Source organism: Hevea brasiliensis, unplaced genomic scaffold, assembly GCF_030052815.1.
Source record: "Hevea brasiliensis isolate MT/VB/25A 57/8 unplaced genomic scaffold, ASM3005281v1 Scaf1, whole genome shotgun sequence".
Lineage (NCBI taxonomy): Eukaryota > Viridiplantae > Streptophyta > Magnoliopsida > Malpighiales > Euphorbiaceae > Hevea > Hevea brasiliensis.
Window position 1 is genome coordinate 10,886,595 of NW_026614585.1, and position 17,864 is coordinate 10,904,458.

General features: G+C 31.4%; 1 protein-coding gene across 2 annotated transcripts; it reads right to left on the bottom strand.

Moving 5' to 3' along the window:
• Nucleotides 1-1,969: 1,969 nt before the first annotated feature.
• On the bottom strand, nt 1,970-16,535 carry LOC131176318 (phytyl ester synthase 2, chloroplastic-like). Of its 2 annotated transcripts, none has more exons than XM_058141344.1 (14): nt 16,009-16,535; nt 13,177-13,228; nt 12,935-12,990; nt 12,670-12,828; nt 12,165-12,269; nt 10,830-10,936; nt 10,373-10,494; nt 9,750-9,858; nt 9,492-9,625; nt 8,511-8,880; nt 3,248-3,361; nt 2,921-3,006; nt 2,705-2,814; nt 1,970-2,484 (listed from the first exon to the last, which is right to left on the bottom strand). In XM_058141344.1, exons 1-14 carry the CDS (start codon nt 16,424-16,426, stop codon nt 2,297-2,299), a joined length of 2,130 nt encoding a protein of 709 aa, XP_057997327.1. In that variant the 5' UTR covers nt 16,427-16,535; the 3' UTR covers nt 1,970-2,296. The 2 variants fall into 2 exon arrangements, with proteins under 2 accessions (XP_057997327.1, XP_057997328.1); XM_058141345.1 differs by having other exon boundaries at nt 9,492-9,622; nt 16,009-16,534.
• Between the last annotated feature and the right edge of the window lie 1,329 nt (nt 16,536-17,864).

The following is a 17,864-nucleotide window of genomic DNA, read 5'->3' on the forward strand; positions in this document are numbered from 1 at the left end:
TGATAAAAAATAATCTTTTAAATTATTAAAATATAACTTCATTAATTTTTTATTTTATCAGACTAACAAAAAAGTTAAACTTTATACACTTTTATTAAAAATTTTTAACGATTAAGTATGAGAATATATTAAATATATATTCGTATTTAAATTATTTTAAATTAAAATTAAATTTTTAAAGGACGGTGACTTTGTTAGTATCCTTAGATTTAAAGATGACAATAGATAGGGTACCCATGAAAATCATCCTATCTGAACCCGAACCCGTCTCAAACTTCATTAAAATTTATTTTCAACAACTCAAACCCGTCTCAAACCAGATTGTTATTACCCGAAAAATATTTGAATTCGTTTAATTTTATATATTTAATTAATAATTTATATAAAAAATTATTTTTATTAATAATTTATATTTTAAAATTTTAATAATTTTATAAAATATTTTAATTTTATTTTATATAAAATAAAATATATAAAAATTTATAAATATTATTAAAAATATATATTTTTTATATTTAATTAAATATTTATATAAACAGGTTCGGGTAACTGATACCCAACATATAAAACCCGAATCTAATCCGAACTCGTCACAAGTATTAAATTTCAAATCTGAGCCCGTTCCAAACTCGATTATATACTACCCAAACTCATCCTATTAGAGTTCAATCGGATCGGATACTTGCAAAAACCTGATCTGTTACTATCCCTACTTGGGTTCATCATTATTTACACACTATTACATATATCTAATTAATTTATTTTCTTTATTCACTTTTTATTTATTTTAATTAATTATAATATATAAAGGTGTATTTTCTTTTAATTAGAAAATTATTTTTAAATTTTTTTCTTTTTTATTTTAGTTTATTAATCTAATAAACTATTGTGGTCTTAAAAAACAAATAGAAAATCCATGTTCTTTTATTTTTAAAGAAACACGAGCACTAAATTTCTTAAATTATTATATTAAATAAAGATTATAGTTAAAATAAAAACACTCATACAGGCTAGATTGTTCTGTTCTGTTCCCTAAAATAAAAAATTGTCAGATCTCATTCTTCAGAATACTAAGAACTAAACATCCTAATTCCTAATTTGCTGCAATTTCTAGCACAAATTAATACAATTCGGAATTTAACACAAATTTCACATAATACAAAAATAATAATAAATTTAAATAATAACTCAAGGACTGGAGCAGCTACCTCTCAAGGTGAGTATCACCCAAAATACCCAAATGAATATAATTCTAATCCAAAACAAAATATTATCTACTAATGATAAATATCTCACGTTATTAAGGATTCTTCATCCCATTCTTATGAGCTTAAACCTCCATAGTCAAGTACCCTGTCAAGTCTATATTCTACTCAGTACTAACTAGGAAGAGGTGTACAAGCCAACCCAACTAGTGTTCTCTCTCGTCTCCCGCAGGAAAAATACAAGAACAGCATCACACAACGTAATTTCTTTTACCTCTCAAGGAAACAAAATTGGAAGAGCAACAGAAATTTCATATCAAGAACCGGGAGTGCAGGCAGTTTGATGTTGAGATTGAGGATTGAGGGAGGAAGGGTGAGCGACAAGTTTAAGGTGAGGCACATGCGAACGACTCGAGGACTGAGAAGATGCAGTAATCAAAATCAACCGGGCGAAGATTCCGGGCTAGCGAAGATGCAGAATTGAGACGAGAAGATACATGACCAATCATAGGTGAGATTGGGTGAATTGGTTAGGCATATGGTTTTGTTAAAATACAATTTTATTTTTTTTTATATATATATTAATCTAATTTAACTCATGTAACTTCATAAATATAAAAGTTAATATCCATTTGTGCTTGTTGGGCCTCTAGCTCTAAATTTATGATAAATCACAAAAGTTAACCGAAAAAATTACAAAAATTAAAAGCAACATGAATTTATTTTGTGAAAATTGAATGTAAGGCATGCTTAAGAAAAGTCCCTGGAGATCTCAAAGATTGCCTATATTTAATGGAATTAACATTCTGTTTGATTACTGTGATACAATTACTCATCAAGTAATCAAATGAATCTAGAAGTGGAATGGATGCGAACATCACAATAATCCAGCCAAATATATAATTTATACATAATTTTAGATAATTGTTACATACATTACACATGGTACATTCCTAACCACCAACCTTCTTTGCGGTTGGTCAGCACATATAGATTCTGTGATCTAATAATCATCCTATCAAGAATAAGCATCCTTATTCTTTTTCTATAGCTGATGCTGAAAATAATCAATCTTCAAATGTGCAGAACAATCAAAGTTCAAATGTAGGAACTTCAGAAGTAATGCCATGCATAGCCTGGTAACTTAGACGACTCAATAGATACCTGTAAGGATCACTTTCTCTTTTCTCCTTTAAAAAAGAAAGGCATTTCTCTACTTCTGACTTCACCTCTAAGTATAATTCATGAGCTTTCTCTCTGTCTTTTAATTCCTTCCTCCCTTCACAGCATAATAAAAAAAAAATTAAAAAAAAAATTGGGAGAATTTTGTTGTATTGTGACTGGACACTGAAATTTTGAAACTTTTAGGGGATTTAGCCCATTTATTATTACAATGTTTGCTTTGACACACTGTGATGCTTTGGTTTTGGCCCAATAGATGATTTTTTACTTGCGTTAGCACCAAGGTGTATTTGTTATATGCTATATTCTCATCATACCTTGTGTTTCAATTGGTTTCCCAAAATAATAATAGAATCTGCCAGGAAATTTTGGTAGGACTCCTGGAAGGTGCATATCTTGGTTTCCCACTTCACCATTTTCTTCAGTCCTATTATCACAAAGAGAACAGGTAAACAAAAGAAAACAATTGGAAAGAAGGATAAATAAAACTTTGAACATTTAGTGGAAACCAACAGACAATAAAGTAATCCTACCTCACACTCTTGGACTCCTTCGCTATGTCTATTATGTAATCCCTAAGGAAAGGAACCTTCATTTGGTCATCATAGTCAAAAAATACCTGAGATAGTGCGTATATATAATCAATTATTCTTTGAGAGTTGAGACTCTAACTCCAAAACAAGTGATAGAGAATGTAAATACTAAGAGTTGTCGGGCTATAAGATTTTAAGTTCAAGTTCCAGTTGAAACCGAATGAAGAAAAAATAAAAGCATAATATGCCAAAATAAAGATCAAGAATCGGTTTGTCCACAACACTATATATATATACACACATATATAGGAAATCTTATGAACTTACTTCAAAAAAGTCATCTTCTCCAACAACACCAAATGGCACAATTTTGGCTCCAAACCTAGCTGCCATCCTAACAAACTCAGAATGTTCTGGCCAGAATAACTTGTATGCTTCACCCTGAAAAGTATGAAAAGTCATTTGATCAGAAGCCTTGCATCATAGAAAGTAAATTTCCTAGAAAACATCAGAACAAAAGAAGAGGGGAAAAAAATTAAAAATCATAACACCTTCAATAAAAGGAATCACCATAAGAAAATGGGTTACTCCAATCTTTACTCACCCAAGATTTTTCCCATCAAATGTGGGATAAGAAAATAGACAGCATGTCATTTCACTACTTCATTATTCCTTTAGAATCCATTAGGATAGGTGTGCATTTAAAATTAATGCAATTTTAGATTAGTGTTTCAAGAAAAAAAAAATCATAAAATTTTAACACAAGACCAAATTCAAATATTACATCATTTGAAATCCACATGTGAACTCTTGGAAATTAATTGAATTTCATTAAATTATTAGAGAATATTTATACAGCATATACAATTATAGTTTGATATGGACTGAGTTTCCTAAGCTGACTATAATACAGGGGATATAGAATACAAGTGGGACTAGATTTGTGTGTGGATAAACTCTATTATACCCCCTCAATTTGAAACAGGTACAGGTCAAATTGCCAATTGATGACCCAAGTGAAGATGACGCTACCTGGAAATTGCTTTAGTTAACAAATCAATGAGTTCGTCTTTTGAGGAAATGAAACGAACTTGCAACTCCTTCTTCAATACTTTGTCCCAAACAAAATGGAAATCTACCCCTATATGCTTGGTACGAGCATGGAAAATAGGATTTGTAGTTAAATAGGTTGCTCCCATATTATCACACCATAAAGTTGGTGGAGTGGATGCAGGGTGGCAGATCTCATGAAGAAGATATTTTAACCATATAACCTCTGAAATGGCAGCGCCTATTGCCTGATACTCGGCTTTAGTGGATGATTTGGCCACTGTTGCTTGGCGTTTGGTGCTCCAAGATACCAGATTTTTCCCCATAAAAATAGTATATCCGGTGATTGACTTTCGATTGTCAATATTGCTAGCCCAATCAGTGTCCAAGCATGCATTTATAGTATGAGAGGAACATTTAGTAAAATGAAGTCTAAATATTTGCGTACCCTTTAAATAATGCATGATGCGTTTAATGGCAGTCCAATTAGGCTCACGAGGGTCTTGTAAAAATTGAAAGACATTTTGCACAGCAAAGGCAATGTCTGGACGGATGAATGCGAGATGCTGAAGGCCACCAACTATGCTTCGATAAAGTTATGGTTAAGCAAATGGATCACCCTAATATGCACCGAGTTTGGTGTTAGGACAACCTGGAGTTGAAATGGAATTACAATTGTCCATTTGTGCTTTAGATAAAAGGTCACTAATGTATTTCTACCGTGTAAGCATAAGTCTAGTTGGTGTGGAGGTAGCTTCAATTCCAAGGAAATATTCTAAGGAATCAAGTTCTTTGACCATAAAGGAGGTCTTTAAATTGCCGATGACATGATTCAAGAAGAATGAACTATTGACAGTAATTAGAATGCCATCCACATATACAAGACAATAAGCTTACATGTCACCTTTTTTGTAGATAAAGAGAGAAGTATCGGCATTTGACTTGACAAAATGGAGCTGTTCCAAGGCAAATTTTGATTTGTTGTACCATTGCCTCGAAGCTTGATGCAAACATATAGAGACCTTTTAAATTTACAGATATGATGGGGCTTGTCTAGATCAACAAAGCCAGGAGGCTGAGACATAAAAATATCATCATCTAGATCACCATGTAAAAAGGCATTTGATATATCAAGTTGTTGAACTAACCAATTGCTAGTTACTACCAAGGATAAAACAACTCGAATAGCGGCAGGCTTGATGATTAGAGAAAAAGTTTCAACAAAATCAATACCTGGTCATTGATGGAAGCCCTTAGCAACTAAACGAGCCTTGTAGCAATCAATGATACCTTCAACTTTTTGTTTAATTTTATAAACCCACTCACATCCTATGATGTTCTGAGCATGAGTGTGGGGCACTAGTTCCCATGTACCAATGTTTAAAAGGGCAGATATTTCTTCATTCATGGCCTTAAACCGTTGAGGGTCATATTGTGCCTTAGTGTAGCAAGTGGATACTTAGGGTAACTCTTTTGTAATGGCAAAGAGCTTTGGTTTTAGAGATCCAGTTTGAGACCATGTAATCATGGGGTAAGTTTTTGTAGATGGTGGAGGAGGTGAAGGGACGTCCGGTGGTTGTGAACTTAGATCCATGACAAGAGGAAGAGCAGTGGAAGTTTAGACGGCAAGGGGCTATAGGTTAGTATACGAGTTGGGGTAACAATTTGAGTTGATGGGAGTTGGAGCGAAGGACGTGGTGGAGAAAAAGGAGGATTGGGTCGTTGTTGTATTGGTGTAGGATTAGATGGTGTTTATTGCGATAGAATTTGGATGATGAACGGATTGGTTAGATCGTGGAGTGATTGATGTTAGAGAGGGTGGAGGACCAAGAATGCTAGGCGACGGGTTTGGTAGAGGGTTGGGAATAAGTGGCATAGAAGAGAGAGGTAAAGAAATAAGACCGATGCTCTCTTAGACTAAACTGGGTCGAGTATTATGCTATGCAGAAAATGAAAATACTTGTTCAAAAAAAACATGATGTGAGATATAGATCTTGCTAATAGAATGATCCAAGCAAATGTAACCTTTATGCATTTTACTATAACCCAAGAACACCTAAAGAGATGATCTAGGTGCGAGTTTGTGTGCAGCATATGGTTTTAGCTCAGGATAGCAAAGACAACCCAACACTCGTAAATCAACATATTTAGGTGATGAATTGAATAATTTAGCAAAAGGTGTTGGAGGAATGATGTGTTTAAGTGGCAATCAATTGATAGTTTAGACAACAGTGTCAAATGCATAGTTCCAATATTGAAAGAGAACAGAAGCATGATGAAGAAGTGCTTTTCTAGTTTCGACAATATGGCGATGTTTTCATTCCACACACCCATTTTGTTCTAGAGTATGAGGACAGAACACTTGGGTTATACCATTGTCACTTAAGAAATTAAATAACGCTTGAAGCTCACTTCCCTAATCTGCTTGGAAACATTTTATAACTAGATCAAAATATTTTTCAAAAATATTTTTGAATTTAATGAAAGTGCTAAGGCTTTAGATTTTTGTTTCAGAAAATAAATCCAAACATACTTGCTATAGAATTTAATAAAAGTGCTAAGGACTTCAAATTTTTATTTTAGAAAATAAATCCAAATATACTTGCTATAGTGATCATAGTAGATAACATAATAACGAAAGCCATCAATGTAAGGGACAGGAGCTGAACCCCATACATCAAAACAAATTAATTGTAAAGGTTGACAAACAGAGGAATCAGAGTCAATGAATGGAACTTTATGTGATTTGCTAACATGACATGCATTGCAAGGAATAGAAGATAAATTATCTTTATTGAAAGGTAACTTATTGTGAGTAATAACATGACGAACTAGACGAGTATTGACATGCCCTAAATATAGGACTAAAATTATTGGACAAATGAAGAGGCATGATATACAATTCATCTTTACTCTGGCCTTGATGAAGAATCCACTTCGTAGGTATATCCTTAACAAAAAACATATCAGGGAAAAATTCAATAAAAACATTGTTAGCAGTAGTGAAAGCATTAACAGATAAAAGATTGCCTTGAATTGAAGGAGAACAAAGAACATTAGCGGGAACAAATTGAAAATTGTTAGAGGACACAAAAGATGAATCTTTATGAGTGATAGGGAGAGACATACCATTACCAAAAACAACCTCATCAGTTCCAAGATACAGAACAGGATTATTGATATTACCACGGTCTACAATGACATGATAGTTTGCTCCAGAGTCCAATGTCCATCATCGCATGGACCTATTGGTGTAGACGGTATAGTTGGTGACAAGAGGTGGAAAATAGGTGAGTTGTGGTATGGAGTCTTTTTTTGGATAAGGACATTGACGAGCAATATGTCCAATGCCATTACAGTTATAACATATCATAGTAGAAGAATTAGGAGCTAATTGGGTGTAAAACCATTGAGAGTGACCTCTCCCATGGCTCCCTCGATTTGAATGACAACCACGCCCTCTCGTAGCAACCTGGGCAATTAGTGAAACAATGGTCTCCATATTGAAACTTTCCATTGTTAACTGTGTCTATTCGCTCAAAAGTAGAGCATACAAGTCATCATAAGAGATAGGAGCATTGCGAGCTTCCAATGCACCAGTGAAAGGGCGATAAACTAAACCAAGTCCTTCAATGATATCTGCGATCAACACATCTTCAGAAATTGGAGATTGAAGAGCAACAAGTTGATCATAGATTGATTTAGCCTTCTTCATATAAACATCAATAGAATCTGACCCTTTCCATAAGTGTTTTAGTTACTTTCGCAATTGTTGAATTTGAGTACGAGAACAGGAAGAAAAAATTGTGGCTAATTTATTTCACGCTTCTTTGGCTATTTGTACTCCAATAATCTCCGGTAAGAGGTTTTCAAAAATTGAACAAAAAAACCAACTTAGGTCAAGTTGATCCTTATAGAACCAAACACTGTATTGTGGATTAGCAGTACCATCATCAAGTGTTTGAGCTGGTGGATTTGTGGTAGAGGATATATGTTCGGCCAAATTATGATTGCGAAAGAAAGGCATGACTTGGACATGCCATAAGGAAAATTAGAAGATGTAAGTTTAATGGGTAGAAATTGTGATGGATTCAGCAAATAGAGATGAGAGATTTGATCAGATACAAGCACCATGGCATTTAACATAATGCTATTAAGCGATGTTGATGCACTCTGATACCATGTGAACTCTCGGCAATCAATTGAATTTCATTAAACTATTAGAGAATATTTATACAGCATATACAATTGTAGCTTGATATGGATTGGGTTTTCTAAGCTAACTATCATACAGGAGATATAGAATACAAGTGGATATAGAATACAAGTGGGACTAGAATTGTGTGTGGATATACTCTATCACCACATACTCGAGCAATTTCCTCTACAAAGCAAGAAGAAAACCGGGAAAGTGATATCTCAATCTAGTATAAAGACTTGCAATTGGTAAAATCATAATTCAAATTTATAAAATGAATACTGAACTTCTAATATGAAATAATTACTTTTTAGAATAACAAGCAAGCACAAAAGACATTACCTTCCGATGACAGGCCTCACGCACGCCTCCTGGATACAACAGCACATGAGCCTTGGAAGACAGAAGTTTGTAGAAAAGGGTTCCTGAAACAGGCACTGCACCCATTATCCTGAATATGTCATATTGTGACATTGGAGGTAACCTCCCTTCTTTCAATCTCCTAAACATGGAAGGATGTGCTATCCCCCTCAGAAGAATATTTCTTTCAAAAAAAAATTGGGACACCATTGGAGCCAATTCAAAACCCAGTAACATGTGATAGCCAACATACAAGACTGGTCCTTCAGAAGGAACTCCAGCAAGACCCCTAACTATCTTCCCATCTTCAAAAGTTGAGAGCATCACAGGGCTTGTAGCAAGCCTTATCAACCTAAAATGGGGGGGAAAAAAAAACTATTCAAAATATTAACTTAATTAATCTTAAATGTAAGAAATTTAATACCTATTCTTGGATCCTCGCTTCTAAGCTTGCGCTTTAGGTAAAATGATTTCACACCATGGTATCAAAGTCTCTCTAACTCGTTGAATAAAACATTTAGAATTCAATTCCTCTTACTAATTAAATTTCATCAAAGGTAAAGCACACTTATGCTTGTTCATAAGGTCAACAAGTTTCATGTGAAGAGATATTAAAACATGTTATTAGGTTCTCAAGCTAGAACATTAAGGTTGTGTGGTTTCATGATAACAACAACTCCTATAATAGGCTGAACCGTTTCAAGATAAAAAGGAACTCATCTAATATGATGGCTAAAGTTAGTCTGAGGATGGCCGTCATCATTTTGCATGCTAAGTTTTTGGTAGAGATTATAGTAAAAAGTTCATCTTCCACATAAAGCTTGAGAGGAAATTGAAATAAGCATATTATGTCCTATACCCACCCGTATCATGCTGCTGCTAGAGTAGCCAAGTTAACAAGAAGTTCATTCCGGTCCCAGTCACAGAAAATATTTGTATTTGCAAGACAGCACAATGGTATACCTGACTGATTCATATATTTTTTTGAATTCATAAGGGGATGGTGGCACGTAATCTGAAACATAGTCATGGTATGCTCCTCTACGGTAGAAATTAGTACCCATGATAATAGTCGCCAAATCTACTTCATCTTCCTGCTTCATGAGTATAACCATTACATAAACCAAAATAAATACTTAATAAACAACAATTGAATCATTTTTTTTTATGTATATAAATGATAGGGGAGCAGGAAGTAAATAGAGAGTTAGTTTATCCTACCAATAAAAGAAAATGACCGCAGTCAGAAAACAAACGATTCTCACAGTTTGGCAGCAAATGTTGGAGTCTTTGACCTTCCTCTTGACTTGGTAGCAACTGATCCTTTCCGCTGAAAGTAAAGAGCATAAACTCAGCAGATCATTCTGGATAGAGCAGACTTAAAGTAGTAAAGTAACTACTATCATACATCACACAAGGTACTAGTCTACCAGTAACAAGTCAGCACTCATTGAATTGAGTGAAAATAGTTTGAGAAGTTCAAGATATAATCCTAGAAGAAGATGCATTTAATTCTTCCATTAATTTAAAATCATATGAGAAGTGCAGAGATGGGAATGACAATGTATTGTTTGTGCCATATGCTTGAGGCTCCATAAAAGGTACTATCTACTTGATATCAAGGATTGAAACTTCATTTGGTCCTACAAGAAACTGCTATTATTTCTAGATCAGCTTTTTAACAAAGTTACATATAAAGGATCTACACCAAAGTGCTTTTCTTAAAATAATATAACTAAAATAACGGTCTTAAGCTATAGTCAAATTTGCAATATAAATAGATAAATATATACATACACACCCCTTAAGATTTATGTTTCTAGACAATGGCCAAAGTGATAGACCTGGAAAGTATCAGTGTTTGAGCCTTCACAGCATGAAGACGTGAATTAGCAAATGCTGAAGCTGATTTAAGCAAATGTAGCTTCCAGAGAAGCGTTTCTCTAGGCAAGATATCACCCATAACCTGGGACATAAACCATCAAGTTCTATTCAAAAGACCGCAACATATGACATCTGTGAGCATAAAAAACTATATACATACAGACACATACTCAACCTGAACCGCCAACAGATATCCTAAAATGGATATTTTCTTCTTGTCTTTAACGACAAGACTGAGAACAAGATATGCTGATAATAGAGTTCATGACATGTCAACTGAAAGTTGTCTTCTATGGTCTCACAGATACTTCATTATCATTTTCATATATGCAAAATAATACTTATTGTTACCGTGTAAACTACATATCATATTCAATAATTGTAACCATGTCCTAAAGTGGAAATGTGGAATCTTACAGAAAGGTAAGATGACATTGCAGCCACATCTTGTGACAATTCTTCAACTGTCAGCTGAAGAGGAACTCCCTTTGTCACATTATCCATCATCATCTTCAAAGGATCACCTGAATGCATGCAGCACCAGTTGCAGGTATCAATTGGGGAGAAAGAAATACATTCATACACATAATTGAAGATTTTTCTAGTGTTGACAATTTCCACATTATTAAGGTACAAACTAGAAAATAAGGATAAAAGGTGGGATGAGTTTTACTAGAATCAGTCCAGTTCCTAGTAGCACTTTCAATCAGAAGATAACAATAGCATGCTTATCCAAATTCACATTCTCCTGCTTCCAACCAAAAGACTAGAAGCCTAAAAGCACTCAAGCTTTGCTTTTCAAAGAAAGAAAGTTCATTGACTTCTCAACACCTCAAAGTTTTTACTTATTAGAGATACTAAACTTATTATCACTTCCAAGTTTAAACTTTTTGGTTAAATAATTTTGCAAAATGGTACTAGAGTTTCTTTGACTTTGGTGAAAAAAAATCTAAAATTTGAATCCTAGGTTTCCCTTTCTATACGAGTCTGTGGCTAGGGGCGAAGCCAGAAAATTATTGTTGAGGGGTAATTATTATTGATTCAATACATTATTTAATTACATTTATTTTTTATATATTTCTAATTCACTGTATATTTTGAATGATTAATATTGTATATTCAAAAATACCATAATAGAGTGTAATTAAGCTATAATTTTTTTTAATGGTGTTTATACTTTAGAAAATTTTTAAATATATAATGAAAAATAAATAGTTCCAATACTTTACATTACTTATATCTTAATAAAATAATATAATTATTTTTTGAGAGGCTAATAGTTAAAATAAAATAATTTTATTTAAAGAAAATTAATTCTCTCTCTCTCTCTCTCTCTCTCTCTCTCTCTCTCTCTCTCTCTCTCTCTCTATATATATATATATATATAGGGAAAAATTAAAAGGGCTGGGGAGGCCAAGGATCCCCCCAGTCCCTCCCTCCCCCCCTGTATGTGTGGCTCTGTGCTTTTTGATGCTCAACACCTTTTGCATGAGGGGGCACGTTAAAGATACCAAATCTATTCCTTTGGAGAAATCAAACTATTTAACCTCCTTCTAGCTAACCCTCTCTGATAATTGGTAACTCAGTAAAGGACCAAACAACTTGTTTCTTTTTTGTCATTAAACAGAACAAGGATCATCCAAGGAGCTAGAGCTTACTATTGATCATTGAATAGTGACATTCAACAAAGACATTAAAATTACCATCACAGTAAAAAAGTAAACAGAACTAATTCCGTAGCACTGGTAGAACCTGTCATCAAACTCAGAATATGAGGAAGGCCAAGCTGGAGCTGGTCAGGTAAGAGGGCCAGTAGAGGCATAAGAGGTTCCAGCTGCGACTTCTTAAATGATGTTCCTAAAAATAAAGAATAAATTAATAAACATTACATGGAAAAAGTATTACCAACGAGCAGAGTCAAGTGATGGCTAATGTTGAACGAATGCATTTTCCCTTTATCTTAAAAAGACCTTCGCAATACACAAGTAATTTGCAAAGAATTAACTGTTCATATGTGGTAGGCTCTTGTATTCATCTTTTTTACAAGGCATTAGCGCATCCCTTCCTAAACTCTGGACAGTCAAATTAACCGGTACAAAATCAATTGGTCGCTTCACTGATCAATACTTGGTGTGCTTAGATATTGCCTTGCTTATATATTGCTGAATTTCTTAGAATATCCGTACATCATAGATATTAGGGAAAATGCTGAATATATAAACCCGCATCAATAGTTTAGAGGCTTGCAAATTTTCACCTGGATTAGCCAATATAAGTACAAGATCTATATCCGGGTTACGGGCTGCAACAGCTATTGCGAGGCATGCTCCCAGAGATTCACCAACAAGATATGTTAGTCTATTAGGTGATCGGCAATTCTCTGATCTAACTGTTCTTTCAACCAGCTTCACTAACTCTGAACCATGAAATGAAATTTTGGGTTTGGGGGTGAGGAAAAAATAAGTCGTACTTAAATGCAAGACTCCAAGAATTTTGACAATAAAAGAGAAATTGCAAAGGACCTGTAAACGATGTTCTATCCTTAACTGGAATATGCAAGCACCATATGTCGAAAATCCTAGTTTCAACGGGGGAACAATCATATATTAGGCAGCATAACTATCAAAATTAGACAGTGTATTTCATGATGCACTAAGCAATACAGTACTATAGTATATCTTAATTAATTAGTTTATAAGATTCATCTAAATCAGGTAAATATTATCATTACTCATCGGGGTAAACGCAGATAAGGGATACTTACTTTCCAAGACTATAATGTTGCTTAATAAGTCCTAGTCCAACACCATCAATCCCTGCAACATTAGAATCTTTTTTTAGTTACATCAGCATACTAATTTATAAAGAACTAGAAAAATAATATACACTAATCACATGCAATGGTGCAAATTAAAATCCAAAAACAGTAAGCTTCATAGCATATGCGAACAGGTGTTTTATAGTTTTTTTTTTATTAAATAAAATGTTAAATCTTTTGAGATATATATATATATATATATATATATATATATATATATATATATATATATATATATAATGTTGACAATAGAAATATAAGAGCTTGTCGAGTGGCTAACCAACCTTTAACTAGTTATAACTAGAAATTTAGAACTAATAGCAAATATATAATTTAAGACTTCTTATCATTAGAGTGAAGTTGCAATTTGGTGAGACGAATATGATATTTTTGAAAAAAAAAATTATTAGATATGTAAAATAACTATAAATGCATTAAATAAATAGTAATAAATATGATATTATTTTTCTTAAAAGAAAAATATCATGTTAAAAGGACAAACATATATATAAAAAAAATAATATGTTAATATATCAATTTATAAATGATAAATAAATATTTTAATTAATTAAGGAATTGATATTTACTTTAGTGTAATAATAAAATTATTCCACTTGAAACTTGGAGACTGCGAGTTCCCATATCACACAAGTATGAGATGTTTCATACGCTAAAACACCTCTTTATTAAAATATTTTAAAATACAAATTCTTATTATTTTTATAGAGACTAAACAAATATCAAATGGTATAATTGGAAAGCACTCTCAAAGCAAAAAATTGATTTATTGATCATTTACTCTAATAATTTGTTGTATTTTCCTTGATAGATATATAGGTTAGTGTTATTAAAACTATGTTTTGAATGAGGTTTTTGGAGATGAGGTATGGTTCTGTAAAATAATTTCATTTGGGAGGAAGTTTTTTTTTTTTAAGGAAGGTAGCCTCACTTTTTCAACCCACCAATTACTTTAGCTTATTTCAGAAAATCTCTCTAAATTTCATCCAAACATATTGTAAATCATTTGGAGGTTAATCCAGTAAACAGTAGGGATGGTAATAGGTTGAGAATCACTCCTCTCGTTTCTGCCCCACAGCAGATCAACATCCGATAGGGATTTTCGCAAGGCGAAGCAGGTCCCCACAAAAGTTTTCTTTTTTACTTTTTTATTTTAATTTATTATTATACAATATAAATTTATTTATTAAGAAAGTAAATTATAAGTTTGAAATATGAATTGTACACAAAATTTTAATAATATATTTTTTTGTTAAAATTATAATATTAAATATTTAAATGCATTAAAATAAATTAGTTTTTTAATAATAATAATAATAATAATAATAATAATAATAATAATAATAATAGAGTAAGTTTTGAGGATTTGGAGCGTGGACTAGGAAGACCTTCTCGTTCTCGCATCACATAATATCAAGATCAAGATCAGGGCGAGATTAGAAAAAATTGATCATATACGAGACAAATGAATTAGATTCGGGTTCTTTGGGAAGAACAGATTAATGAATCAATTATTTAACTAATTAAAAAATTAATTAAATATGTATAAGTTAATTAAAAAAATTAAATAAATACTTATTAATATGAATAAATAAATCAATCAATCAATTTAATTAACTAAGCTTTAATAAAAATTAAAATTTCAACATTTACTAAGTTATATATACATAAATTTTAATGTTCTAAATTTTACATAAAAATATTCAATTTTAGATATTATTATTAATTTCTAAAATTTATGAGTAACACATAAAAGAAATTTATAAATGCATAATTATCTTTTTAATATTTATAAAATATTAATTATATATTAAAAAATATATTATTTTATAAAATTTATTTTATATATATATATATATATATATATATATATATATATATATATATATGAATGATAAAGATGCAATTATTAATTTAGCTCAATTGAGTGTAACTTTAAAATTCCTTTATGAGGTCTTGACTTCAATTTATCGATTTAACAATTTGATTAATTATAAATTCAGATAATTTGGGGCTCAATTTATTGGTTAACCGACCCAAGCAGTCTATTTAGTCCGAATTAGTAACGCCGATACCGAAATAGGCATGCTTTGTATTGCAAGTGAAATTATTGAGAAAAAAATTTTTTAAAATATATTAGTAAGATAATATTAAAAAATAATTTAAAATTAAATTTAATAAATTTTAATAAAAAAATATTAAAAAAATAAAATAATTATTTTTAATTATTTTTTTAACATATAAAATAATATTTTTATTAAAAAAACAGTTTCCTTCTAAATCCAATGAGAATACATAAGGAGAAAAAATAAAAAAGTAAAGATAGAGAGAAAGAGCAGCAGTGATACTGATATAGACACGAAGGAGAACAATAAAAAAGTGACGATAGAGAGAAAAGAGTAAATGGGAGCAAATGAAGCCAAAAAAACAAAAGTAAATTGGCATTTTCCGTAGAAAAAAAAAAAAACAGCAGAAGTCATAGAGGAGCCAAGCAGTTGGGTACGGTGCTCACTGCTCATTACGCTAAAAGCATATCCACCAAAAAAAAATCTTAAGGAAAAGAACGATCATTAGACTTTCCAGCTACTGATAGCCTACTTTTTCTCCGATTCCAATCAATATTCGCATTGAATATAATAATATCAGATAATGATTTATATCAGAAAATAAAAAGAAGAGATAAGAGAATCCACTTTCACAGCTAAATTAAAAAAATTAATAATAATTAAAAAGACCAAAAAAATTGAAGACGCGACTTACCAGGTAAATAGAGGAGGAGAGGAGACTTGTCCAAGCGAGATCCACACTCCAACGGAGAGAACCACCGTGGTGGACCACCGTCCGATCTGATCAAATCCTTTGACTCCTCAAAGTAATCCTTCATGCTCTTTCTATGCTTCTTTTCAGCTTCCGCCAATTCCCAAAGCAATGGAATTTTCTTCTCCTGTGTTTCGTTTTCTAAGCGCTCCATCTTCAACCTTTCGTTATCTGGAAAACTCGTCGTCGTTGCTTCCGTTTTTATTGGTACCTGCTCTGTCGAAACTGCAAATCGCCGCGTTAGATTTGGGACCGGATTCGATTTCATTTTACCAGATGAAGATGACGATGGCGTTAAGCAAGAACGGACCAACGCCGGGCAAAATCCGGCAACGGAGAAGCATGGTCCGGTCGCCGCCATGTCAAGTTTACTAATCACGCTCCCCCTCGCTGTCTCTTTGTCGCTGGGCGTATGGTCTTAACAGATTTAAGGACTGTTGTTGACTTAGATATTGGCCCTAGCATGTACAGACAAAAGTTTTCGTAATAAATAATTTTCCATTATGGCCAATTCTTTTTTTTTTTTTTTTTATCGAAGGGACACCATTCTTAATTATTATAAAACTTATCGGCATCTCCACCGTAGTACACATATATATATATATATATATATATATATATATATATATATATATATATATATATAGAGAATAATATTTGAATTGTTAAGCAGATAAACATTAACAAATTTGACATTTTATTAATTTTGTTATTATTACTTAATAATTAATACACTGTCAAATTTATTAATGCATATCTAATTAACAATTCAAACATTATATATATATATATGATAATTAAAAAAAATTAAATTAATAATATAATTTCTCCAACAATAAATTTAATTCTAATGAACTATGACGTAATCAAATTCAAATGAACAAAATATTAATCTGTATTAAGATTATTACTATTTTTATACTTATTATTTTATTTTTTAATTATTTATTCAATTAATAGAAAAAATAAATAATAAAATAAATAAAATGAAAATTCTCTTATCCTATAAGAATGATATTATTTCGTAATTATGTATAATTATTTATGTCTTTAATATAAAGTTAAAATAAAAAAAGAATAAAATTCGTGTGTGCGTTTCTTTTAACTTTTTAACAAAAAAAAAAACGTGATTAATTTTATTAATTTTATAATCAATTATATTTTACAAATCACGTTGAAAACATTTAATCAATATTTGATTTTATTTTAAAAATCTCTTCTTTTATTTTATGATATCAAATATAAAATTAATTAAAAATAATAAATACGAATTCTTTTAGTAACACAATATAATTAGAATAAGTATATTTTACACAAAAAAAATTATTAAATACATATTTCATTAAAATTTTAATTATCATTTTTAAAATGTAAAATATTTTTTAAAAACTCTTTATCAATTCATTTGTATTTTTTTACTATAATTTTTATTTAATTAATTATATTTATTATAACATCAATATATTGTTGAGTAGATGTGTTAACCCAGACAAACAGCAAGTAATTGTGGCTGTGTTATTCATTTAATTTCTAGATAACTATAATTTGATGCCATTAATATGTCAAAAATTATCTGACCTCTATGTTTTTTTTTTTTTTTTTAATTCTTGTATTTTTTTTAATTTATTTTATTTGCCAAAAGAACAGCTCCTTTTATTGGCTCAAAAGTTTGCTTGGGCTATCAGTAGCATTAGTATTTAGCATATTGGGCCGAAAGAGATGCATTTTAAGACCCACAGAATAATTTAATATCCCTATTCAAAATATGTGTACTAAAAAAAGGGAAGGGTAAGAATGAT